The 26,888-nt window shown below is 37.8% G+C and overlaps 1 protein-coding gene across 5 annotated transcripts; it reads left to right on the top strand.

Annotated features, from left to right (window-relative positions):
- LOC115840086 (zinc finger protein 420-like) lies at positions 1 to 26,888 on the top strand. Of its 5 annotated transcripts, XM_030832547.2 has the most exons (5): positions 1 to 134; positions 1,374 to 1,432; positions 3,396 to 3,547; positions 11,148 to 11,240; positions 16,282 to 19,545. In XM_030832547.2, exons 3-5 carry the CDS (start codon positions 3,400 to 3,402, stop codon positions 17,679 to 17,681), a joined length of 1,641 nt encoding a protein of 546 aa, XP_030688407.1. In that variant the 5' UTR covers positions 1 to 134; positions 1,374 to 1,432; positions 3,396 to 3,399; the 3' UTR covers positions 17,682 to 19,545. The 5 variants fall into 5 exon arrangements, 1 of the variants encoding a protein (XP_030688407.1); XR_009564395.1 differs by lacking the exons at positions 11,148 to 11,240; positions 16,282 to 19,545 and adding an exon at positions 23,364 to 26,888 and having other exon boundaries at positions 3,421 to 3,547; XR_009564393.1 differs by lacking the exon at positions 11,148 to 11,240 and having other exon boundaries at positions 3,421 to 3,547; positions 18,730 to 19,545.

Here is a 26,888-nt window from a genome sequence, read left to right as displayed (position 1 = left end):
CAGGTCTGGAGAAGGGAAGATTGTGGAGCGTTTCTCTCGGGATCTCATGTGCGAGAACTGCGCAGCCGGGACGGGGACTTCGCGTGGCCTGGAGCTTTGCTGAGAGCTGCGTTCTTGTGGCGGGGTCGGAAGTGGTACGTCGCGGGCCGCCCTCCGGCCCAGGCGGGGCCGCAGTGCCCGGGTCTGGCCTGGATCTCGGACCTGGGAAGGTGGGTGGGGCGATCCCGGTTCTGGCCTCGTGGTCTCGGGGACAGGTGGAGCTGAGACCTGTTAGGAGCGGGGACGGTGCGTGTGGGGACGGAATGCCCGGCCCCGCCTGCATCTGACGGGGGGACGCCGGGGCGGACAGTGGGAGGGAAAGCGCGGTGGTCACGCTGGCCGTGAGCGGGCCAGAAAGCGCGGGAGGAGGGTGTGCTGGGCAGCCCTGCTCTGGAGCGGGAGAGACCCGGTCACTTACAGCAGTGTCACTGGTACTGTGGGCGGAAGAAGTAACCTGGGGACGAGTCAGGTCTGCAAAGGAGGCTATGAATAATGCCTGCTTCATGGCGTTGTTCTGAGAATTCGATGTGGTGTCATTTGGAAAAAGAGGCAAGTGCCAGGTACTAACCGCCGAAAAAGTGACAGTAGATGTTGTTGTTCAGAAGACACTTTGTTCTTTCCTTGGGTGGTTTACATAAGCCTCCCAATTATCTCGTGATAGCGGTATGAGCATCTGCATTAAACACACGTTAAGCAAAAAGCGGATCTGAGTCTCAGGGTGGTGAGGTGGTCCTGAGTTTGAGAGCGCCTGTGACTTCTCCAGGCTCACCCGGCATGTGACAGAGCCAGGGGTCGAACAGTCGTTCATACCGTTCAGTCATCAGAAGAAACTTACTGAGTCTCTTTTGAGAAACTGCAGCCCACTAGAAAGTAGTAATTTTTAAAACTTTGCCTTAAAGCACCGCATCCTTTTTTTTGGGCATTCTGTGGATTCTCTAACTCAAGGGGTAAACAGTTTTGCTAGGAAAATAGATAAAGGATGCAGCCTGTGTCTCTTTTTCTTAGTGTTTATTTTAACGAAGTAGTGTCATCCTTTGCTGTACTTCAATCATCTGTTGTTCATTTTTTGTTTGTATTTAATTAAATCAATTTACATCAATAGACAAAATTATTTTTACCCAATGAGAGTGGTAAGTTTAAGCCCCGTGATCATTTCAGACTGGTAGGTGGACAGATGGTGTTTCCACAGGGTCTTTCCTTTGCCTTTTCAAGGGCTAAAGGGATGCTGTAGGGAGGCTGCTTCTCAGCTGGGCTGCTGATGTGATTGGGAGGTGAGTGTAGGAACTGTAAGGCAGGCCAGGTGTCCTGACCCTTTGCTCTTTTTGTCCCCCTAGCTGAATCTTCACCGTCCTCTACATTGTCCCCAAAACTACCAAAAATGAACATATCTAAGGTGAGCTCTTTATTCATCAGCTACTTTGTGCTATGATAGATTTAACTTGATTTCAGATTGCTCTCAGCTTGTGTTACACATCCTTTATCAGTGTAAGTTATTTCTCTTTTATAATCGGTTTAAGATTTTACTTGAGTCATGAATCTACACTGAATTATATTGAACACCTTTTTGTATCTTTTGGAGTAAAGGTATAGCTTGTTTTCTTTAATCTACAAATATTAGATGTAGCTAAAATGGATTTTAGAATATTAACTCTTGAATTCCTGTGTAGACCCTATTTGCTTGCTCATGGGTGTGTTTTTTTGTTTTTGTTTTTAAATTTGTAACTGACATCTTTTTGCTAATATCATATTTGAATTTTTATTCCTGTATTGACAAACTAAATTAGCCTATAATTTTGTTTTCTTGTATACCTGACCAACTGTGGTATCTCGGTTGTGCTAGTCTTTTCAGGGCACTTTCCTGCTCTTTTCTCTTCCCCCCTCCCCTCCCTTCCCCTTTCCTTTCTCCTATCCCCCTTCCTCTCTTTTTCTCTCTCTCTCTCTCTATTTCATATGAGAAAATCACCTGCTATATATTTCCTTAAACTTACCTCTAAAATTGGGCTTTGTGAGTACATCTGCTTTTTTGTGTAGATGTAGATTATTGAATCACTTTATTTAAACAATCATAGATCTAGTCTGGTTTTCTATTTTTTTAATTACTACATTTTCAGAGAAAATTGTACATTTTTATCTGTTTTTAAATGTATTTCATAACCTTGTTGATTGTATTCTCTTATATCTGTTTTGTTATATCTATAATTTCTGTTTTCATATATTTAAATTTTTTACTTAATACAGGGAATGCTGATCAGAAAGCAACCAAATGTGTTGCTGGTAGGCCCTGTCATAAATCTAGAATTTCAGAGTCTGAGGATGCGTTGGAAATTTGTACAGGTAGTGTATTCTAAATACTGAGTTGAGGGAGCATACACTCAACCATTTTGCTGGTTCCCACTTCATTAAACCAGCTGTCAGTTTCTTTTTTTAGATAGGTGATACATTCCTCTGACTCTAAAATCTAAGCAGAAAGCAAACTCATTGAGGTCTGTGATCATTTTGAATTTTTTTTTGTGGTTCAAAGAATGAATCAAGGTTATTGTTATTACTTTTTTCTAATGGAGTTTTTTAGCCTTGCATGATTTTTTGTCAGAATATACTTTCTCCATTGAATTGCCCAGACACCTAAATTAAAGAAATGTGTGTGTGCACATATGTTTGTATATATCATTTTTAGACTTACTCTTCTTTTGATCTGTGTGTTTCACTTTTGTTAATATCACACACTATCTAGAGGTGGCTGTATGGTATGACTTGAAATCAAGTAATATCAGCTCTCCAGCTTTATTGTTTTTCAAAATGGTTTTCATATTCTAGGATGTTTGCCTTTTTACATAAATATTAGAATTAGGTTCTGAATCTAAAAAAACCTGGTAAGCTTTTAATTATGATTTCATTGAATCTATAGATCTCTTTGTGGAGAACTGATACCTCCACCATATTGAACCTCCTAAACTATGAATTCAATATTTATCTCTGTTTACTAGGTGTTTTAGAGAATTTTGAGGTGAGAAAGGGCATCACCTGACTTATAATTTAAAATGTAACTCTGAGAATGGACTCTAGTGAGACAGTGGTGAAAACAGAAGAGTTAGCAGGCTCTTTCAGTAATCCTTTCAAGAAATGATGATGTTAGCAGCTGTACTTTGAAATGATCAAATTTTGAATGGATTTTGAAGGCAGAGCCAAATGTATGAAAATGCCTGCTTCCCTAGGACATTGCATATAAAGAGTATACTGTCAGATATTTTTGATAATATGAAAAGATTTTCAGTTTTTGTCTTACATTTTTAACCATAAACTTGATAGGAATTATTTCCAGAGGTATTTTCCATGTCCCCTAATTTTGAATTCTTCAGATTGATGAGAAATGTGCTTTCACAGACATCAGTGTCATTCAGGGACGTGACTGTGGAGTTTACCCTGGAGGAGTGGCAGTGTATGAGCTCTGCTCAGAAGACCCTGTACAGAGATGTGATGCTGGAGAACTACAGCCTCCTTGTCTCATCAGGTGAGCCTACTTTATTATGCAACTCTGCCTAGAGTACATGTGATTTTCTGCTGCTGCTTTTTTTTTTTTTTTTTTTTTTTTTTTTTGCAGTACGCGGGCCTCTCACCACCGCGGCCCCTCCCGCTGCGGAGCACAGGCTCCGGACCAGCAGCCATGGCTCACAGGTCCAGCCGCTCCGCGGCATGTGGGATCTTCCCGCACCAGGGCATGAACCCGTGTCCCCTGCATCGGCAGGTGGACTCTCAACCACTGCGCCACCAGGGAAACCCCTCTGCTGCTTCTTTTTTTTAAAAAAAATTACCTATATTGAGGTATAATTAACAGAAAAGAAAATTCAGCAAGTTTCTGTTTATAATTGAGTGAATTTTGAAAAATGTGTACAGCTGTACCAACAAAATCATGATACAGATTATTTCTATCACATGAAAATTTTCCTTTCTCAGTCAGTCCTCTCTTCCCACCCATTTTCTGATAATTATTGATCCACTTTTTATTTCAATACATTTGCCTTTTTTGAAATTTCACATACAAGGTTGTGTACTATTTTTTTGTATGGCTTCTTTCATTTAGCTTAATTCTTTTGAGATTCATGGATGTTTGTTGTGTGTATCTGTATTTATTCTTTTTATTGACGAGTAGTGTTTTGTTCTATGCCGTGTATTTTCAGTTGTTCATAAGACACTGAGGTCCTTATCAGTTTGGTGCTATCATAGGTAAAGGTGTTATAGATATTTAAGTCCATGTTTTCATTCCCTTGTGTAAAGACTCTAGTTGTGGTTTTCTGGGTCTCACGGCAAGTATTTGTACCTATAAGAACACCTGGTTTTATTGTGCTTCACTTTATTAGGCTTCCCAGATGTTACGTTTTTTACAAATGGAAAATCTGTGGCAACCCCTTGGGTCTGACCACATGTATTGCTCCCAGTTTTCAAACAGCATTTGCTCACCTTTATCTCTGTGTCATGTTTTGGTAATTCTCACAACGTTTCAAACTCTTTCATTATTTTATTTGTTATGGTGATCTGTGATTTTTGATGTTATACTGTAATTGTTTTGGGGCATCATGAATTGCACCCATATGAGATGGCAAACTTAATTGATAAATATTGTGTGTGTTCACACTGCTCCACTAACTGGCCATTCCCCCATCTCTCTCCCTCTCTTCAGGCCTCCCTATTCCCTGAGACACAATAATATTGAAATTAGGTCAATTAATAACCCTACAGTGGCCTGTAAGTGTTCAAGTGAAAGGAGGAGTTGCATGTCTCTTACTTAAAATTAAAAGCTAGAAATTATTGGTGAAGAAGGCAGCTTGAAAGCCGAGATCAGCTGAAAGCTAGGCCCCTTGCACCAAACTGTCAGCTAAGTTGTGAATGCAATGGAAAAGTTCTTGAAGGAAAATAAAAGTGCTAACTCCAGTGAACACATGAATGATAAGAAAGTGAAACAGCTCAATTGCTGATATGGAGAACATTTTAGTGTCCTGGATAAAAGGTCAAACCAGCCACAACATTCCCTTAAGCCAAATACTAATCCAGGGCACAGCCCTAACTCTTCAATTCTGTGAAGGCTGAGGAAGGCGAGGAAGCTGCAGAAGAAGAGGTTGAATCTAGTATAGTTTGGTTCATGGGGGTTAAGGAAGGAAGCTGTCTCTCTTAAGATGAATGTTCAAGGGGTATCACCAAGTGCTGATGGAAAAGATGCAGCAAGTTATCCAGAAGTTCTAGTTAAGATGATTAATGAAAGTGGCTACACTACACAACAGAGTTTCAATGTAGATGAAATACTTTTCCATTGGAAGAAGATGCCATCTAGGACTTTCAAAGGTAGAGAGAAGAAGTCAATGCCTAGCTTCAAAGCCCAGACTGACTCTCTTGTTAGGGGTTAGTACAGCTGGTGACTTTAAGTTGAAGCCAATGCTCATTTACCATTCTGGAAATTCTAGGGCCTTTAGAAATTATGCTGAATCTCTTTTGCCTGTGCTCTGTAAGTGGAACAGCAAAGCCTGGATGACAGCACATCTGTTGACAAAATACTTTACTGAGTATCTAACCTGTTGTTAGACCTGCTGCTCAGAAAAAAGATTCCTTTCAAAACATGCTCATTGATTATGCACCTGGTCACTCAAGAGCTCTGATGGAGATGTACAATGTGATTAGTATACTTATGCTTGCTAACACAACATCCATTCTGCAGCCCATGTATTGAGTTGTTTTGACTTTCAAGTCTTATTATTTAAAAAATATATTTTGTAAACATAGCTGCCATAGATAGTGATTCCTCTATAGATCTGGGCAAAGTCAATTGAGAACATTCTGGAAAGGACTGACCATTCTAGATGCCATTAAGAACATTTTTGATACATGGGAAAAGGTCACAATATCCACCGGAACAGGAGTTTGGAAGAAGTTGATTCCAACCCTTATGGATGACTTTGACAGTTTCAAATTTTCAGTGGAGGAAGTAACTGCAGATGTGGTGGCAGAAACAATTAGAATTAGAAGTAAAATCTGAAGATATGTTTGAATTGCTTCAATCGCATGATAAAAATTTAATGGATGAAGAGTTGCTTCTTGAAGAAGCAAAGAAAGTGGTTTCTTGTGATGAAATCTACTCCTGGTGAAACCACTGTCTGTAAATTTAAGGGTTTATTTCTGGCCTCTCAATTCTCCATTGTTCTCTGTTTTTATTCTTAATGTGTCTATTCTTACACCAGTACTACCTTAATAGTATAGTATGGTATTGTGATTTATAATAAGAAAGATATATTTGGTCTTAATCCCTGTTCCTGGCACAGAGTTCTAAAACCCTGGCAATTTCTTAAGTGATACGAGAGATCGAGGTGTCTTACTCATAGCAAGCCCCTTTCAACCATGCCTGAGTTCATGTTACTGAGGTGACTTTTGGAAACCCCCTGAGGATATAGGCTTGTTGCCAAGAATGCCAATCAAGTGACTAGAGGGTTGGGACTTTCAGGCCCGTCCCCTGACCTGCAGGGAGGGAGGGGGCAGGGCTGGAGATTGACTTAATTACTAATAATAATTATTCCTATATAATCAAGTCTCCATAAAAATGTCTGAACTGTGGGGTTCAGAGAGCTTTGTTGTTGGTGAACACTTGTAGGTGGTGGGAGGCTGATGCTCCTGGACAGGGCATGGAAGCTTTGCCCTATGCAGCTTTTTTGTCTGGCTGTTTCTGAGTTGTATGCTTTGTAATAAACCTGGCAATCTATTAATAGTAAGCAAACTGTTGAGCTCTGTGAGCCATTCTAGCAAATTAAACCTGAGGACCAGGATGTGGGAACCTCCCATTTATAGCTAGTTGGTCAGTAGCACAGGTAGTAACCTGGGCTTGTAATTGGCATCTGAAGTGTGAGGAGAGGCAGTCTTGTGGACTCAACCCCTAGCCTGTGAGATCTGATGCAGACTCCAAGTGGATATGTCAGAACTGAATTGAATGTAGAACACCTTGCTGGTGTTGCAGAGTTGCTTGGTAGTGGGAAAAACCTCTGCACACTCAGTGACCAGCAGTGAAGTAGTATTGAGAATACATAAGTATTCTGTGAGTAGAGACAATAATATAAATGAGAAACAGGAGTGTTTTCTGTAAACAGAGTAATTGAAAAGTATGAGCTCTCCAGTTTTTTTCTTTGTCAATTTCTGTAAAAGAAAGCTGTGATTTTGTTAGTGGTTCCATTGAATCTGTAGCTCAATTTCTGGAGTATTGCCATCTTGACAACATTAACTCTTCTGATCCATGAACATTGAGATTATCTGTCTTTCTATTTATTTAGGACTTTTAAAATTTATTATAATGATATTCTGTAGATTTAAGTGGTCAAATTTTATACTTTTGTTAAAGTTATTTTAAGTATTGTATTCTTTTTGATGCTCTTTTAAATGAAATTGTTTTTATTTTTCATTTTAGGCTTGTTCATTGCTAGTGCACGGAAATACAACTGGGTTTTGCATATTTCCTTGTATTCTGCAACCTTGTTGAACCTGGTTATTAGCTTTCGGAGCTTTATGTATTTTTGGAATCCTCAGGGTTTTCTATACTGATTTGGTTTACCTTGCCCTTCCTTTCTTTGCTGTTTTATGATAAAATTTAAGCTCATGAATTGAGACTTGGTTTTACTTTTTTAATGTAAGCATAAGACGCTATATTTTTCTTTGAAAACTGCTTTAGCTGCATCACACAAGTTTTGATGTTATGTTTTTATTTTCATTTAATCCAAGATATTTCTTTAAATGCCTGGTAATTTCCTGTTTGATCCATTGGTTTTGTAGAATTTGTTTACTTTCTAAATATTTGTTTCATAATTTCTTACTGTTACAATTTTTATATCCTTTTTTGTGTGTTACTCTGGATATTATTTCATGCATGATTCAGTCTTATTAAATGTATTGAAATTTGTCTTAGGGCCTAACATATGATCCTGGGGAATGTTCCATATGTGACTGAAAATGGTATTTTTTCTAGATAGGGATTAGTTCCAGTGGGCTGATTGTATTGCTTGAAGCTTCTGTATCCTTTTAATATCTTATCTACTTGTTCTATTAAATATTGAGAAAGGAATGTGAGTATCCAAGTCTAACTTATTTATATCTTCTTTCCTTTTTAATAGGATTTGCTTCGTGTATTTTGAAACTCTGTTTTTAAGTAGTAAACCACTTAGGCTTATTACATCCTCTTGGTGGATTTTCTCTTTTAGCGTTTTGAAGTTTTTATTGATATCCCTGGTAATATTTCTTTCTCTGAATTTTGTTTGGTACTGTATAGTCAGTCAGACTTTCATTTGCTTCTTGTGTGCTTCGTATGATATATACTTTTCTCTGTCCTTTTATTTCTAACCTATCTTTGTCTTTATATTCACAGTTGGTTTCTAAGAGATAGCAAGGTTGTCTTGATTTTATTCACTCTGACAATTTTTGTATTTTAGGGAAATGTTCACATCACTTATACTTAATGTTATCTTTGTGGTTGATACCTTCTATTTTTTTCTGTCTTTATTTTTCTTTCCTTTTCCCTGGCTTCTCTGTGCTTTTTGTTTTTTAATTTTTGGCCACACCATGTGGCATGCAGGATCTTAGTTCCCCTACCAGGGACCAAACCCACGTCCTCTGCAGTGGAAGCGCAGAGTCTTAACCACTGGACTGCCAGGGAATTTCTTGTGCTTATTTTTAATGAATCTCTTTTACCCACTTTTGGCTTCTATGAAATGTACTTTTTGTTTTCTAGTGGTTGCTAAATATACATCTCTGAAGTATCAGTCTACCTTCAAGTAATACTTGTTACTTCAACTACGTCATAAGAATATTACAACAGACTATTTTCACTTTCTTTCATCCTGTGTGTTATTGTTGTTATTGATTTTATTTCTACATATCTTGTAATCCCCATAATGCATTATCTTCTTATAGTGTTTTCACTTCAATATGTTTTTAAAATGAGAACAGTATTTTATTTACGTATCGTGCATTTACAGTTCTCTTTATTTCTTTGTGTAGATTCAAATTTACACTTTGTATCATTTGTTTAAATCTAAATGACTTATTTTAACTTTTCTTTTAGATCAGGTCAGCTGGCAGTGGGTTTATTTATTTATTTGTTTGTCTTAAAAAGTCGTTATATTTTTCGATATATACTAGCGCTCTGAGTTCTGTTTGAGTTCGCTCAAAATTCCAAATAACTGGTTTGGGGAGAGAAGAGGAGCCTCATTTGATTTGGGGGCTATTGAAACTTAATATTTAATTTTGGATCCTTTTTTTAGCTGAGAAAGTTGGTAAGGTGAATGATACACTGAATGTGTAAGATAAGTATAAACAGTTTGAAAATCTTATGTTTGGGCATATTGACTTTTTTTTTTAAGCTGCCATTTAGAATAAATCAAAGGGGAACAGAAATGTCTGCTATTCTAATATTAAAGACTTTTGAATCATCTTGGAATTGGTTAGAAGTGCAATCTTTCATGTATCATCCCAGAACAACAACTTAATAGAGTGCTCAGTTGGCCGGGTGCCCATTGAAATTTATGAGGAATTCTTGGAGGCACTGAATGTGGCAGGTTTATTAAGATCGTTTAGTCCTTTGACCTAGGAGGCCAGTGACGTTTCAGAGTGCCTTTGAGGTCAAAAATTGTGATGATGACACTAAGATATTAGCCTTTTTCACCATTCACAAGTAAACGATGGAGTTTTCAAGTAACTGCGTGGCCGGACATGATAGAACGAATAGAGCAGGAGCATGGAAGAACCTAGATGTCTTATTAAAGAGATCTGTGTCAGTTTTTATTTCTAATGTAAATATTGGTGATCCATAGCACAAAATCTTTTGGAGTCTTTCAGTGTTTTTTCCCCCAGATGATATATTTTCCTGCCTTTACTTCCAATTTGTGACTTTTTTTATAACTTTGTTTTCTCACCATGTTCCTGTTTTCTCTATCTTCATTAACATGTGGAGTGTATTAATAATAGCAGTTTTAACGTCCTTGGAGGCTAATTTAATCTCAGGTTACATTTCTTCTTCTGTCCCATTGATTGACTTGTCTCCTTGTCGTGAATCATGTTTTCCTTCTTTTCATACTTGGTCTCTTTTGATAGTGTGCTGCATGCATACTGTGAATTTTACACTGTTGACTGCTAGATTGTCTTGTGTTTGTTTAAATACTTGAGGGCATTCCTGGGGGGGGCGGTAGTAAATGACTTGGGAGTAACTTTAATCCATTAAGTGCTGGCTTGTAATTAAGCAAATTAACTAAATTAATTCAATGTTTGCTTGTTATTTGAGGTCTAGAGCATTCTTTAGGACTAATTTGGTCACAGTAGTGGGACAATAATACTCTTTTGTGAACAGTGTCTAATACCTCGTGTATTCCACATGTATTAGAAGATCTTTCCACTCTTTCTAAACATCCTGTCTGTGTTTACGCTTTGGGAATTTTTCCACCTATTGCATTTGGGTTCTTTTCCTCCACTGATGGAAGTTTTCTTATATGAATATACAAATTTTATTCAAGGTGACCTTTCTGTTAGTGCTTCCTGCTTCTCTCTCAGTGTACCTCTTTCCTCTGAAATATTATACTCCAGAAATTCTAATTTTTTTGGCTTTCCTGAGCTCCCAGCATTGCCTTCTGTAGTTACTGAGATCAGCAGGCTGTGATTCGGTGTCTTCTTCCTGTACCATAACCTAGAAATTCTATTTCTTCTCTTCTCTCAGAGATCCTTGTCTTCCAGTACCATTGTCCAGTGTGTAATGCCTAAAGGTCATTATTTCATTGATTTTGTATGGTTTCCAGTTGTTTGGCATGTACTATTATTCCTCTTACACCATCATGGCCATGACTGGAAGTTCCTATGCAGAACCTTATTTAAACCTCTGTACATGTAGACTCAATGTTATGTATCCTTATGATTCAGGGGTTTAAGGAGATCAATTTCTTTTTAGATTCAGAAAAAACAACATTGTAGTTTCCTCTCCAAAGGAAAGGTCAAATGAGCACCATAACTATGCTACTCCCTAGAACTGTTCCTTCCTTCACATTCATATGCATTAAAGCCAATGCAGCTGATCCAAATGCTAAATTATTTCCCATTTGCAGGGTATTGTTTAACAAAACCAGATGTAATCGTCAAGTTGGAGCAAGATGATCCATTGTTGTTAGAGGAAGAGATTCTAAGCAAGAGCCATGCAGGTGAGTTATTGAGTACAGTAGACAGGTCTCCAGGGGAAATAGGATCCAAAGTGGTCACTTAGAGGTGGACACCAGGAAATTGTTTAAATGCTTCCCCTTTTGAGGACTTATATCTTGAAGTTTAGAAAGAGTAGACCTAATATGATGTAGTAAGGGAGTGTGTAAGAAAAGGGATAAAATATAAGCACATTGATGTTCTCACTTTGCAGACAGTAAAATGGAAGACAGAAATCCACCTACGTAGATAGTAACTTTAAATATGAATGATATAAGCATTTCCATTCAAACATAAAATTTACTGATCTTTCATGTGGGTAATTTTCTTCAGTTTTATGCACTGCTACCTTAGATAGAAATCAAGAGTCAGTAAATTATGTGTTTGCTCCTGGTTTCTCTATTGTTTCTCTAGCCTGTTTAATTATCTCTACCCTAGTACCATTTCATATTGATTATAGCACCTTTATGACATGTTTTAATAATGAGCTGATCAAATTTCAAAATAATACTCATGAGGCTTTGTTTGGCATTATGCTAAATCTTGAATTTAACTTTGAAAAATTGAATTGAACCTTAACTAAGATCAGTGAGTCCTGAATTATTTTTAAATGTTTACTTCATTTACAATTTTTTATTTCTAATTTTCCAAATTAATTTTAGGTATGCCTCTGATACAGTCTAATAGCATTTTCTTTTAATAGTTGACCTTAGCCCATTCATATTGATTGACTGTCCATTACTTCTATAATGCAAACTTATGTATAATGTTACAGAAACTCTTTTCGGTAATAGGCCTGTTTCCTTTGCTTTTTAAAATAAGTGTATTTTTCTCCCGGTAATTTAGTTAAGTTGTACTTTGGCTTAAGTAGTGACCTTAAAAATTGTAATCGCAGGACTTCCCTGGCAGTCTAGTGGTTAAGACTCCGTGCTTCCACTGTAGGGGGCATGGGTTTGGTCCCTCATCAGGGAACAAAGGTCCCACGTGCCACGTGGTGTGGCCACAAAAAAAAATTATAATCTCATGTAATGGCTTAATCATCTATTTATTTAGACAGTATCTGATAATCACCTGATATGAAACCAGTTATGAGACTAAAATGCTTATTTTCTCTTCTGTCTCATATTTTAACACCCAACTTTAGTTTCTGTTATAATCTCTTAATTTTTAGCTTTTGAATATCAAAAATGACTATTACTTGATTTTAAAAACATATATTTTGGTTCCTAGTTTTTCACGATGAGAAAAACAGCAGGATTATATCTCATCGCTTTTGTTACATCTTCCTCCTCCACATATTGGATATATTTTTTCTAAACGTCCAAATTCTTAAGGCTTCTAAAAGAGAGTTGTAAAACAGTACAGAAATGAGAGCAAACAATTACTCTAAATTTTATGAGTGACGTGACCTGTAATGATGCAGAAACTTGTGCTTAAGAAAGTCCTGAAGTATCCCTGATACAGTCATATTCTATTTCTTGATGAGGATGATAGTTCCATGGGTGGTCACTCTGTGGTATTATTATAATGGACAGAATAGTTGTATGTATATTTATGCTAAATTTCATATTTTTATAAATGTGAGGAGACAGATCATACAGTGAGAGATGATATTTGTTACAAATGTACTTCAGAAAGGATTTGTTTCTATAATAGATAAAGAACTCAGATCTCAAGACAAGTATCTTCTTAGTATGGCCTTCTGTGACTATTATATTTAAAATGTCACCCCTGTCCTTTCTTCTGTTTTATTTTTCTCCCAACCACTCATCACCTAATATACAATTGCCAGGTATTTTGTTTTCTGTCTGTCTCTTTCCACTGGAATATAAGATCTCTGAGAGCAGATATTTAAAATATTTCATTCACTGATTCGGCACTTGAGACAAAAACTTGGGACTCAAATGTATGTTAAGTGTTAAACTACTGAAATTGTGAGTAAAAAGTCAAGCAACCCATTAAAAAAAAAAGTCAAAGTCCATAAACAGGTATTTCTCAAAGAAGGGAATAAATGGAATTTATGAGAAAAAGTGCTCAATTTGGGTAATGTGGGAAGTACAAATTCAGATTGGATCTCATATAGTATGATTTTATACCCACTCAATTCTCAAACATGAAGAGGTCTTATGACTCCAAGAGTATGAGGATATCATGTAGGGAAGCATCTACAAGGCAGGTAGCAGAATTAATTGGTGTAAGTATTTGGGAAAACAGATTAGCATTTTCTTTAAAGTTTAACATGCCTGGGACTTCCCTGGTGGTCTAATGGCTAAGACTCTGCTCCCAATGCAGGGGACCTGGGTTCAATCCCTGATCGGGGAGCTAGGTCCCACGTGCCACAACTAAGAGTTCACATGCCACAACTAAAAGATCCAGCATGCCACAACTGAAGATCCCACACGCCGCAACAAAGATCTCGCATGCTGCAACTAAGACCTGGCACAGCCAAATAAATAAATATTAAAAAAAAAAAAAAAGTTTAACATACCTGTTCCCCATGACTCAGCAGTTTCACTCCCAGATTTATCTTCTAGAGTTTCCTACACTTTTTCACTGGGAGACAAAAATAAGACTTTCTTCATACAACATTTATAAAAAGCTCAAATCTGCAAAGAACCTCAATACTTATTCACAAGTGAACTTAAAACTAAATCATGATGTAGCAATAAAACGGAACATGGTACACTGTAGGGCAATCATGGTCTATGAATCTAAAATGAAAATTGTGCATATGAAATCAAGCAGAAGATGTTTATAGGTAGAAAAATGCCATACAAATAATGGTCAGAAACATAATAAACTGAATAGTGCCTCATTATTTGGAATAAGAATGTTAAAACACACACATACACAAATTAAGATATACGTAAAACTAATGTGTGTGTGTATAAATAATTTGGTGTATTGTAATGCACCAAAAAAGAATATTCCCTATTCTTCCCTCCTCTAGGATGTAATATATAATTAATTTTGTACAGTTACATTAGGGTTGACAATAGAGCCAGGTAGGTGAGAGGTATTTCATGTTTATCGATGCACCAGTCAAATTTCTTTGACTTCTGAATCATCCTGTATATTGGCATTGAACCTGAGCCAGTGTAACCAAGAGTGGTCTGGGTAGCTCTGAAGCATACTGCACTTTTAAAGACAACTGATTTATTTTATATCACAGAGGGGTGCAAAAATAATCACAGAATGAGAGTTCTGTTCCAGATTTAGGAGCACAAAGCTGCATGAAATATATTTTATAGGATCTAAACTGGTATCAGTTGAGAGACAAACCATTATTTTAGGGATAGCTAAAAAACTGTGGACATGCCATAAATTTTAAGATGCATCCTGATTGAATGATGGTAATTTACTTAAAAATGTGTGCCTCAATGTGCATGTGTGCTCTCCAGATATTCATTGTTAAGATAAATGGTATAGGCAGCATGTATTGTGAGAGTGTAAATTACTGGTGGGAACCTCTTAGAAGGTATTTTCTTGGTCAAGTTTAGAGAATAGCATTGCCTTAAAAAATATCTAGATTAATTGTTAGTCCTTAAGTTGGGATGTAGGGTTATGTAGAGAAAGGATGTGGGTAGAAGATAATTGTTGAAAATGAAAAATATTATTGTTGTTGAGGAACCACTGACGAGAGACAAATAGCCTGACCAGGTTAGATTGGAAAATATCGTGGAGTTGTGGAATGATAGCTAGAATATCTCATGTGCCTGAAGTTGGTAAAAAAGGTTATTTTCCAAAATGATGCCACTTAACTCTTTTTATCTGTTGTATTTAGAGCAGTGTGTTCAGTGCCATCTTAGGTTTTAGCATAGGGCTGGCATTTTATGTAGAAAGTGAAAATAACCTAGGTAAGAGCAGTCAAATATATGAAAGAAACTTTTATGAGAAATGAATAAACTGTACATTTCTAAATAGGCTTTTGGAAACAGGTTGAAACGTGATATTAAAGGATCTCAGTTAATAGAAGCTGTATGTTCAGAAGTAGATGGAATGCTTACATAGAGATTAGTCCTGGTTAAGACTAGTTTTAGGGGGAATTCCTTGGTGGTCCAGTGGTTAAGACTGCAGGGGGCACAGGTTTGATCCCTGGTCAGGGAACTGAGATCCTACATAGAGATTAGTCCTGGTTAGGACTAGTTTTAGGGGGAATTCCTTGGTGGTCCAGTGGTTAAGACTGCAGGGGGCACAGGTTTGATCCCTGATCAGGGAACTAAGATCCTGCATGTAGTGCAGTGTGGCAAAAAGCAAAAACAAAACAAAAAAACTAGTTTCAGGAGAGTGAGTGATCATAATGAAAGGGGAAACTTGTGATTTGATATTCAAGAGAAGTTTGTTGTTTACCAGCACTGATATAATAAACTAAGGCATCAGAGCCAGCATATAGAAGTGAATTCATTCCAGGTCAATATATGGTTTTACCCTTCTTGTACATTTGTAATTCTGTGAATAACTCCAGGAGGATTTGAGCTTGAGCTATAGAATTGTTTCTTTAATCAGAAGAAAATCAGTTCAATTATGAATTTATTTCAGTGTTGATGTGTAGAATAGAACAGAGGGAACTCCAGCTGGAAGCTTGTAGACTAATAAGTTCCTACGATCATAATCTTTAGTTGGAAGTATAAAGACCTAGACATTGATATTCTTCCTCAGTCCAATCCCTTCTCTGATATATTGTTTGAAAACCCTTACTGACTGATTTTTCTTGTAGTTCTACTTACTGCTAATAATCAGTCATCCCAGTGTCTCATTTTCCAGTTGCCCAAGTGAATCACTTTTGAGAGTCCTCTATTAGCTATTTACTGTTCATTTCCTTATTTTTAAAATGCCAGCTATATAGAGACAATCATCATAATTTTGGTGTCCTTTTTTCTCAAGGAGTATAGGAAACATACATTTGGAATTTATTTATTTTGGGAAGATGTGGTGGCTAGAAACCAAAGAGTCAAATACAATATAGGGCATATATGTAAAGGCTGCATCCTATAAGAAATGTGTTTTAAGGCTTATAAGGCATTTTTATTTTCTTTATTTTATAAGACTGCAAACTTGATAACCTCTTAGAGAAAAGCCTGGCAAATCAAGGAAAATATTTGCAGCAAGACTTTTTTACTCAACTTCAGAATACAGACACAGGTGAGAAAACTTTCAGCCAGAAGTCACACTGCAGAGAACATCAGAGCACTCACTCAGAAATAAAGCCCTTTGAAATTGGAAGTAACTTAAGCCCTAATGCAGCCCTTACCATATCCCAGAAACTTGACACAAAGAGGAGCTTCTGTGATGATACCATATTTTGGCAAACCTTATACCCTCAGACTACCTTTACTGTACATCAGAGAACTCAAGTGAGTGTGAAACCCTATGAAGAATGTGGAAAATCCTTCTCTAGGAAGTCACACCTCATTGGACATCAGAGAACTCATAGTGGGGAGAGACCTTACGCATGCAGTGAATGTGAGAAAACTTTTACCCACATGTCATACCTCAGAGAACATCAGAGAAGTTGCATAGGGGAGAAACCCTATGAATGTATTGAATGTGGGAAAGCTTATGGCCATAAATCAACCCTAAAAAGACATCAGAGAACTCACACAGGGGAGAAACCCTATGAGTGTAGTAAATGTGGAAAAGCCTTCTATAGAAATTCTCACCTCACTGAGCATCAGAAAAGTCATGCAGGGGAGAAACGCCATGAATGTACTGAATGTGGGAAAGCTTTTACCCACATATCATACCTCAGAAAACATCAGAGACGTCACACAGGGGCGAAACGCTATGAATGTGGTGAGTGTGGAAAATCTGTCTGTAGGAAGTCATACCTCATTGTGCATCAGAGAATTCACACAGGGGAGAAAGCCTATGACTGTAATAAATGTGGGAAAACTTTTAGACATAAGTCATCCCTAAAAATACATCAGCGTACTCACACGGGAGAGAAACCCTACGCGTGTAATAAATGTGGAAAATCCTTCAATAGAAAAAGTTACCTCAGTGATCATCAGAGAAGTCACACAGGGGAGAAACCCTATGAGTGTAATAAATGTGGAAAATCCTTCCACAGAAAGAGTTACCTCACTGAGCATCACAGAATTCACACTGGGGAGAAACCCTATGAGTGTAACAGATGTAGAAAATCCTTCTATAGAAAGTCTTACCTCGTTCTGCATCAGAGAAGTCACACAGGGGAGAAACCCTATGAGTGTAACAAATGTGGAAAGTCCTTCTATACAAAGTCTTACCTCACTGAGCATCAGAGAAATCACACAGGGGAGAAACCCTATGTATGTATTCAATGTGGGAAGGCTTTTAACTGGAAGTCATTACTAAGTAGACATCAGAGAATTCACACTGGGGAGAAACCCTATGGATGTAATGAATGTCGGAAAGTTTTCACCTATAAAGTCAACCTCAGGTTACATCAGAGGGTCCACACATGAGAGAAACCCTATGAATGTAATACGTGTGAAATATCTCTCTCTAGGAAGTTTCACTTCACTTGGCATCAGAGAATTCACACAGGACAGAAACCTTAGGAGTGTAACAAGGGTGGAAAGTCCTTCAAGAGAAATTCTCATCTACCTCTGCATCATAGAATTCACACGGGAGAAACCCTGTGAATGGGTTGAATGTGAAAAAGCTTTTAGCCAAATGCCAGTCCTAAACACTTCAGAGAACTCACACTGGGGAGAAATCCTATTATTAATGAACGTGGGAACGTTTTCATCTACAAACAACCTCAGAGTACGTCAGTCCCCATGTGGGGGAAACCCTATGAATGTAATGGATATGGGGAAACTTTGACTGGAAGTGCAGCATCAGAGGACTCAGGGGAAGATCAATGAATATAATAAACCTGGAAATTTTCCCTTTGAGAAATCAACCATCAATCAACAAAACTCACAGAGAAATCCCTCATGTGTATTGTGTATGGATAGTGTTTCAACCAGATTTCAGCCCTCATTGGACATTAGAGGACTCACACAAGTGGTAAATCCTTGAAATTAATCACTTATGAACAGTCTTTCCACCAGACTACTCAATGGGTGTTAGAAATTTACACAGAAAAAAATTCCTGTGAAGGTAATGGATGAGGAAAACTTCTCTCCCCAAAGACTACCTTCAATTTAATTGTACTGGAATCCAACATGAGGGTTGTGGGAATTATGCACTTTTTATGCAAAAACCATCATCATGTAAATATGTTAGAGGATACATTTGGTTAATTAAAATACGTATGTTCTGGGCTTCCCTGGTGGCGCAGTGGTTGACAGTCCGCCTGCCGATGCAGGGGACACGGGTTCATGCCCCGGTGCAGGAAGATCCCACGTGCTGCGGAGCAGCTGCGCCCGTGAGCCATGGCCACCGAGCCTGCACGTCCGGAGCCTGTGCTCCGCAACGGGAGAGGCCACAACAGTGAGAGGCCCGCTTATCACAAGAAAAAAAAAAAACATATGTTCCTATTTTTTCTTACTGTCTTCTGGTCAGCGTATATAAGGAAGACTATTGTTACTGAATTGCCTCTTCAAGAAAGAAGCCAAACAGTGTTTTCTGCAAGACTTTTATTGTCTCAAGGTCAGCAGTGCATTTAGTGTGAACATTAGATTCTCTATGCAAAAGTCATAAGCACAGTTGTTTGGAGAACAAATCTGATTCAATCAAGGAGTTGCTGTGAACAGTGGTACTCACTATTTACCCTGTAAACAGAAAAAGAAGTTGTATTTTCCTTCTCTTTTAGTTCAAAATATTTTAAAATTATCTGGGAGTTTTTTGACCCACACGTTATTTAGAAATGTGTTGTTCAATCTGCAAATATTCTGATATTTATAGCCGTGATTTATTAATGACTAGCTTCATTGTCTTGTCATATGTGAAAATGTTTTGTATGATTTCTGCTCTTAAATTTGTTGAATTGTGCTTTCTGACCCAGACTGTTTCCTATCGCAATCAAAGTGCTATCTGAGCTTAAAAATGTGTATTCTGCTGTTGTAGAATAAAGTATTCTATAAACGTTGATTAGATCCCATTGACTGATGGTGCTGCTCAGTTCTGCTATGTCCTTATTTTGACTGATGAATCCATGAAGTACAAATGGAAGTTTGTTGAAATCTCAGACTATAATTGTTATCAGTTCTTGCCTCACCAATTTGGATGATCTGTTTTTAGGCACACACTCTTAAGGACTGTTATATCTCCTTCTTGTCTTTACTCCTTTATCGTTATGTAATGCTCCTCTTTATTCCTGATAACTTTCCTTTCTTAAAGTTGGCTTTGTCTGAAAGTAATAAAGCTACTCTAGTTTTCTTTTGGTTTGTGTTAGTATGACATTTTTTTCTTCATCCCTTTACTTTAATATATTTCTTTTTATATTCATAGGGGTTTTGTACAGGTAGCATTTTGGGTCTTTTTTAAATCCACTCTGAGATTGTTTTTTCATTAGTACATTTAGATAATTCACATATATCTGTCATGTTTTAAAATATTGTCTATTCATTGTACTTTTTCATTCTTCTCTTTTTCTTCCTTATATAATTTTAACTGTGTATTTTATATGATTGCATTTTCTTTCTTCTTGGCATATCAGTTATAACTTTTAAAGCTTTAGTGGTTACCCCAGAGTACAGTACACACTTAAAAGTAATTCAAGTAGCCTTCAAATAATACTCCGTATGCTGGATGCTTGAACAGGATATATCTAGATATTTTTATTTATATATGGCCTGGTATTCTCTGGCCTCCTGGATCTGTGGTGGGAGTGTGTCACTAATTTTGAAAAATTCAGCCATTATTTTTTGTTGTTTATTTTTTGTTAAGATCCACGCGGCTTGCGGGATCTTAATTCCCTGACCAGGGATTGAACCCAGGCCACGGCAGAAAGTGCCGAGTCCTAATACTGGACCACCAGGGAACTCCCCTAATTTGTTTCTTTTTTCTCCTTCTGGAATCCTAATTATATGTACGTTCCTTCCTTTGTAATTGTTCTCACATTCCGTAGGTGTTTTGTCCTTTTTTTTCTTCCATTTTTTCCTCTTGCATTTCAATTTCTGATGTTTCCGTCTTGAAGTTCATTTATTGTTCCTCTACTGTGTCCAGGCTACTTGGGAGCCCATCAAAGGTATCTTCATTTCTGCTGCACTGTTTTAATTACTAGTTTTCCCCTTAGGTTCTTTCCTAGAATTTTAATCTCTGTTCTTCTAATGTCCATTTGTTCTTGCATGTTGTCCATTTTTGCAAGAGAGGTTTTAGCATATTAATCATATTTTTAAATTCCATCTGATAATTCCCAAATCTGTCATATCTAAGTCTCGTTCTCTTGCTTGCTTTGTATCTTCATACTGTGTTTTTTTCTTCTCTTCTGATACATTGTAATTTTTTGTTGAAAGGCAGACATGATTTATTGGGTCCAGAAACTAAGATAAATAGGACTTCAGTGGGAGGGTTAATGTTTATCTTGGTAAGATTTATGCTGGCATGTTCACTGCATGTTCACTGTTTGCTATACCTGTAGGTGTCTAAATCAATTTCCTCTAATATGCTTGTTTTTCTGTTCTTGATTGTCTTTGAGTTTCCCTAGAATTTCCTCCTCAGAGTCTAAATCTTGCAGTTCTTTCAGCTGTAATCCTCTTTTATGCAAGAATCCTGTTAATGAGTTGATAGGTGTGGGGGGAGGGGAAGCAGTCTATGATTACCTATCAGTCTTTTACTTGACCTGTGCCCCTGGGATGTATCCTTCTCAAGTGCTTCTCAGCTTTTTGTTTCCTGTAGGTGTGAGAAACAGGGAGGCTTGGCGTTGAGTGTTTTCCTTCCCCTACATGAGTTAGATTAACTCAGAGTAATTTCTCTTAAGAACAGGCACAGAACAGTATGCTCTGGATATATTAAAAATGGCTCCTTTTCCCCCTCCCTGCTGGAAACACGAGGGGATTTTTCTCTGACCGTCATCAGGAGAACTTGGTGGGGCTCCTTGAGGTAAAACTCATGAATGTGTGGCATTTCCCCTAAGAATAGGCTCACGGGAGTTTCTAAATCTCAAGCTAGTCCACAGTCAAGCTCCAGCAGTTTGATTATATTTACCTACCAGTTTCTGGCTCTAGCAGCTTCTTCTCTTGGCAAGCTGTGTTTCTCTGTATTCACCTTTCTTGGGGCATTTGTTCTCCCAGTGACCTCTGTTGTCTTAGAAGTGTTGTTCACTTTGTTAGATTTTCTTCATTGTTGTATAGATGGGACTGACAGTTTCTGACTTTTTTACATGTTGGAGTAGAAACCAGAGCAGTCTTCACAGTTTTTGATGATACTGCTAGGCTTGGACTCAAATAATCTTGACACAATGTACCAGGAGTACAGCTTTCATCCCATGTGTACTGTCTGGGTGGGGATAGTCATTGTCATGTCTGTAAGAAGTAGCTTCTGCAACCCCGGGCAGGCAGAAATGAGAAATTTCAGTGTCCTGCCCCTCCTGAGGTAAAAATGCAGAATTCTGAAATGGGGGAATGGAGCCCATTTGCTGGTTTGACTTTGCTCAGATTACCATGCCCACAGCAAAGATCTGTGGGGTGAGGGAAGGGGAAAGTAGTGCATTCGTATTTCAGACTCTGGCCATTCTTAGTTTAAATTTTCTTGAATGTATGTTTTTCACTTTGTGATATGCCCTTCAGGCAATATCCAGAAACTTAATAATATTTTAAAGACAACTTTATCCAGTTAAATCAGTTATTTTGCTGTTGTTTTGTTTTCTCTTTTTTAATATGAGTAGATGATCCACCACACCTCAGTGCTTAGCCTCAGAAAACCCTCTGGCTGCTTTAAAATTTTTCTCTTTATGTTTAGGTTTTGAAGTTTTTCTGTTGTGTACCTACATATTTTCTTCACATTTATGTTGCTTTGATTTTGAGATTCTTGGATACAAAACATAATTTCTTCACCAAATTTTGGAAATTTTCAAGAATTATTTCTTCAAATATTTTATCATTTTTCCGTGTCTTAACCACACACATTTGATCACTAGTATTTTCTCACAGATCACTGATAAAGTGTTCACTTGTTTCTCAGCCTATTTCTCTATCTGATCTTTAGTTTAGGTAATTTCTACGGATCAAGAATGTGCCCCCATAACAAAAAACAATTGCCTGGTTGTGCATGACTGAAAATACTTGTGTGACATATTTTGTTCGTTTATACAGTTGTTTTTGGCTGAATTAGTACCAGTTGGGTACTAAGTACTCTGTCACTAGCAGCCGAGAAGTCTAAAGACATTGCATTTTTTAAAAGGTCATTGTGACTGTTTTGCAGAAAATGGATTAAAGATGCTAAGATTAGAGGCAAGTGGACCATCTGGAGGTGGCTGGAGTAAACCCAGGAGAGAAACTATGATGCCCACAGGCTTGATGTGTATTCCCAGGTTCATCCAACTAATAGGCCTTAACTCTATATCTTCTGGGGCAGATGTTTGTCTGCCCCCACCCACCCACCCCCCACCCACCCCACCCCCTGACGAATAAGCAGGGATTGGATCCTGGACAGCCAATGAACTGAATCTGTTAAAACTTCCTATCTTATCTTCCGTGTATATTTGATGATAGTAACACCACCTAACACTTGTAAAACACTTACAATGGTGTATTTCCACTCCCTTTATATATTGGGTTGGCCAAAAAGTGCCTTCGGTTTTAAGTTAAAGTAAAAGACACATTTTTCATTTCACCAAGAACTTTATTGAACAACGTATTCACCCTTTTGTTCCACTACATTTTGCCATTTTTCAGGCAACTTCATAATTTCATCTTCTCAAAACTTTTTATCTTTTTGAGCAAAGAACTGTTCCAGGTACCTTTTACAGTCTTCCAGGGAATTGAAATTTTTCCATTAAGAGAATTTTGTAAAGACTAAAATAAATGGAAAGCCAAAGGTGCAATGTCTGGTGAATACGGAAGATGAATCAGAACTTCCCAGCCAGGCTGTAACAGTGTTTGCCTGGTCATCAAAGAAACATGTGGTCTTGCATTATCCTGATGGAAGATTATGTGTTTTCTGTTGGCTAATTCTGGATGCTTTTCGTTGAGTGCTGCTTTCAGTTGGTCTAATTGGGAGCAGTACTTGTTGGAATTAATCATTTGGTTTTCCAGATGGAGCTCATAATAGAGGACTCCCTTCCAATCCCACCAAATACACATCAACTTCTTTGGATGAAGACTGGCCTTTGGTGTGGTTGGTGGTGGTTCATTTCTCTTGCCCCATGATCTCTTCCGTTCCACATTATTGTACAGTAACCACTTTTCATCACCCGTCCATCACAATTTGTTTTAAAAACAGAACGTTTTCATTACGTTTAAGTAGAGAATCGCGTGCAGAAATATGGTCAAGAAGGTTTTTCTCGCTTAACTTATGTGGAACCCAAACAGAAAAGCAATGATCATACCAAGCTGGTGCAAATGATTTTCAGTGCTTGATTTGGATATTTTGAGTATGTCAGCTATCTCCCATGTGGTATAATGTTGATTGTTCTCAGTTAATGTCTCTATTTGATCGCTGTCAACTTCAATTGGTCTACCCAACCGTGGAGCATCCTCCTGCGAGAAATCTCCAGCACAAAACTTCGCAAACCACTTTTGATATGGTCGATCAGTCACAGCACCTTCTCCATACAGTGCACAAATCTTTTTTTGCATTTCAGTTGCATTTTTACCTTTATCAAAATAATAAAGCATAACATGCTGAAAATGTTGCTTTTTTAAAACCCATTTTCAGTATTAAAATGGCTGCACAAAAATTCAACTTTGATAAATCTTTTTTTAAATGCAAGGTGGTGATATGACAGCTGTCACATACAGTCTAACAAAATTGTTTCAAATGAAGTTAAAGACAGCTAAGTTCTACTGGAGCCATCTTACAGGAAGAGCTGAAAGAACCTGTTGGCCAATCCAATAGATTAAAGTCTTCATACTTCATAATAGCCCTATGAGGTTGATAATACATTATACACGTTTTTCAGATAAACATACAGTGCTACAGAGTTTGTGTCCTACCCAGTGTCCCACAGGAGACCTGAGACAACTGCACATGCAGTCTGGTAACAAGTCCATGTTTTCAAATGTTGTGTCATTTACCAAACCTGGAAAAGTCAGAGTACGCTATGTGGGACTCTATCATACTAATTAAAAAGTCAGACAATATATGGATTACAGAGTTAAGATTTGCACAGTCAGTTCTAGGTAGGAATTTCATTGAAAACACATCAGGAGTATGAAAAATAGGTATGTGTTTTCACCTTATGAAACTAGACCTAGAACAACAATTCAGACCTAAATCAAACTGGATAAAAGAAATAAAAAATAGAGCAGATATCAATTAAATTGAGTAGAGAACAACTGTAGAGAAAAATCAACAAAACCAAAAGCTGGTTGTTTGAAGAGATAAGACAATCAATAAACCTTGAGCCAGGCTAAGCAAGGAAAGAGAGAAGACACAAATTACTAGTACCAGAAGTCAAAGAGGGACCATCACTACTAAATCCATATAAATTAAAAGGAAAATGAAGGAATATTACGAACAACTATATGCCCCCAATTTGTATACCTTAGGTGAAATGAACCAGTTTCATGAAATATAACTTCATATAAGACAGTCTACCAAAACTCACACAAGGATGTGATTATGCCCATATATTATAAAGAAATTGGATCAAAATTAATAAACTTGTAGAACAGAGTGGAAAAACTTTTTGATTGGTGAGGGATCCATTCAGAGACATCCATTTCAAATAAACATATTGCCAGTTGTGTAACACAGATATTAGCAAATTAAGTAGATGAGGGACCGGGCAACCTCAACCCATGAAGTTCCCCTTTTAGAAAGCCCTGTGTAACCTAGGTAACTATCCTTTTGAATGACCCTGCTTCTCCCTTTCTGCACCCTAATTCCTGCTCTTATACTTTAAATTTGCCAAGAAAAAGTGAACCCACAAAAGCATAGACATGCAGCCAACCCCAGACCCTAATAAAGGCAGAGCTCCATGTCCATGCTCCCTGCCTGTATATCTAACTCACTCTGTGGCCCTCAGGTGTGCCCTGTACCCTCCAGGACCTCTTGTTCTTCTGAACTTCCTGATGATTTCTTCCTCAGGTGCATCCTGTGATCATAATAACCACAAGCATTGGTCTAGCCATAGCATTGGCTCTGGTAGGAGAAATGTCTGTGGTACCAATAGTACATCCTAGGTGAGTGCCTCAGGGATTCCTACTCAGTAACCTCACTATCAATAGAATGAGACCAATACATCCTGCTGGTGTAGCCAGCAGGATTGCATGATTGCACTTGCAAGTAACCGAGAGGAATACCCTTTAGCTGTGACTGGCTTAGAGATTGGCTAACCTAGCTGGGTAACACCCTTTGGAAAGGAAGCAGCCACTTGCTGGAGGTCCTTGACACTGCTGTCTGTTTTTGTGTATTATCTGTACCATGTGTTGCCAGCAGTACCCATCCCCAAGTATCACAACTGCCATAATAATTCAACAGTTTTCCCAGAGCTGCATGATCAAGGCTGTATGATCTAATAAAACAATTAGACCAGTAATTATAAAGGCCTAATTAACTGTTCATATACTCAAGAGTCCTCCACACCTCACGCCAAGGAGAGCTGAGGAAGGTGGATTGAATCATAAGGCTGTTATCACTGCACAAGGTGGAGCTTCTGGTCAAAGGCACAAGGAAAGGATATTCCCATAGGTAAGGTGGAGGGAAACTTGTCCCTGCATCCACTGAGGCAGTAGGTGGTGCAAGGACTATTGTGTCCTAACCTAGATGAGTGAAATATTCTTGCAACAGAAACTAACAGCACCAAGAGAAGGGAAATTCAACCAAGACTTGCTTTCTCTCAGTGGCTGCCTCACCCCTGCCATCACTCTTTGTCCCCCAACCTGATGGGATATCATGTGTTATGATTTGATTTCTTTTGTATCATGATCCATCTTGTGTGAAATTATAGGACTTAAGCTACGTTAAATAATTTTAAATGGAGTCACAGTGGCTAACGTGAACTTACATATTAGTTGTTTTGAAATGTTTGGTATGTGACTGTAGATGTCTTGGTATGATAAATTGAGTGTTACTTTAGGCACAGAAACAGACATGGATCAGTGGAACAGAAAAGAGAGCCTAGAAATAAACCCACACACATATGGTCAATTAATCTTCAACAACAGAGGCAAGAATATACAGTGGAGGAAAGACAGTCTCTTTAGCAAGTCGTGCTGGGAAAGCTGGCCAGCTGCACGTAAATCAGTGAAGTTAGAACACACCCTTACACCGTACACAAAAATAAACTCAAAATGGCTTAAAGACTTAACTGTAAGATTTGACACCATAAAACTCCTGGAAGAGAACATAGGCAAAAGGTTCTCTGATGTAAATCATGACAATGTTTTCCTAGGTCAGTCTACCAAGGCAAGAGAAATAAAAGGAAAAATAAACAAATGGGACCTAATCAAAGTTACAAGCTTTTGCACAACAAAGGAAACCATAAACAAAACAAAGAGACAACATATGGACTGGGAGGAAATATTTGCAAATGATGCAACTGATAGGGGTTTAATTTCCAAAATATACGAACAGCTCATACAACTCAATAACAAAAAAAAAAAACCAATTGAAAA

Source organism: Globicephala melas, chromosome 6 (assembly GCF_963455315.2).
Source record: "Globicephala melas chromosome 6, mGloMel1.2, whole genome shotgun sequence".
In the NCBI taxonomy this organism is placed as follows: Eukaryota; Metazoa; Chordata; class Mammalia; order Artiodactyla; family Delphinidae; genus Globicephala; species Globicephala melas.
Note: the sequence above shows the minus strand (reverse complement) of the source record. Positions and strands in the feature narration are given on the sequence as shown.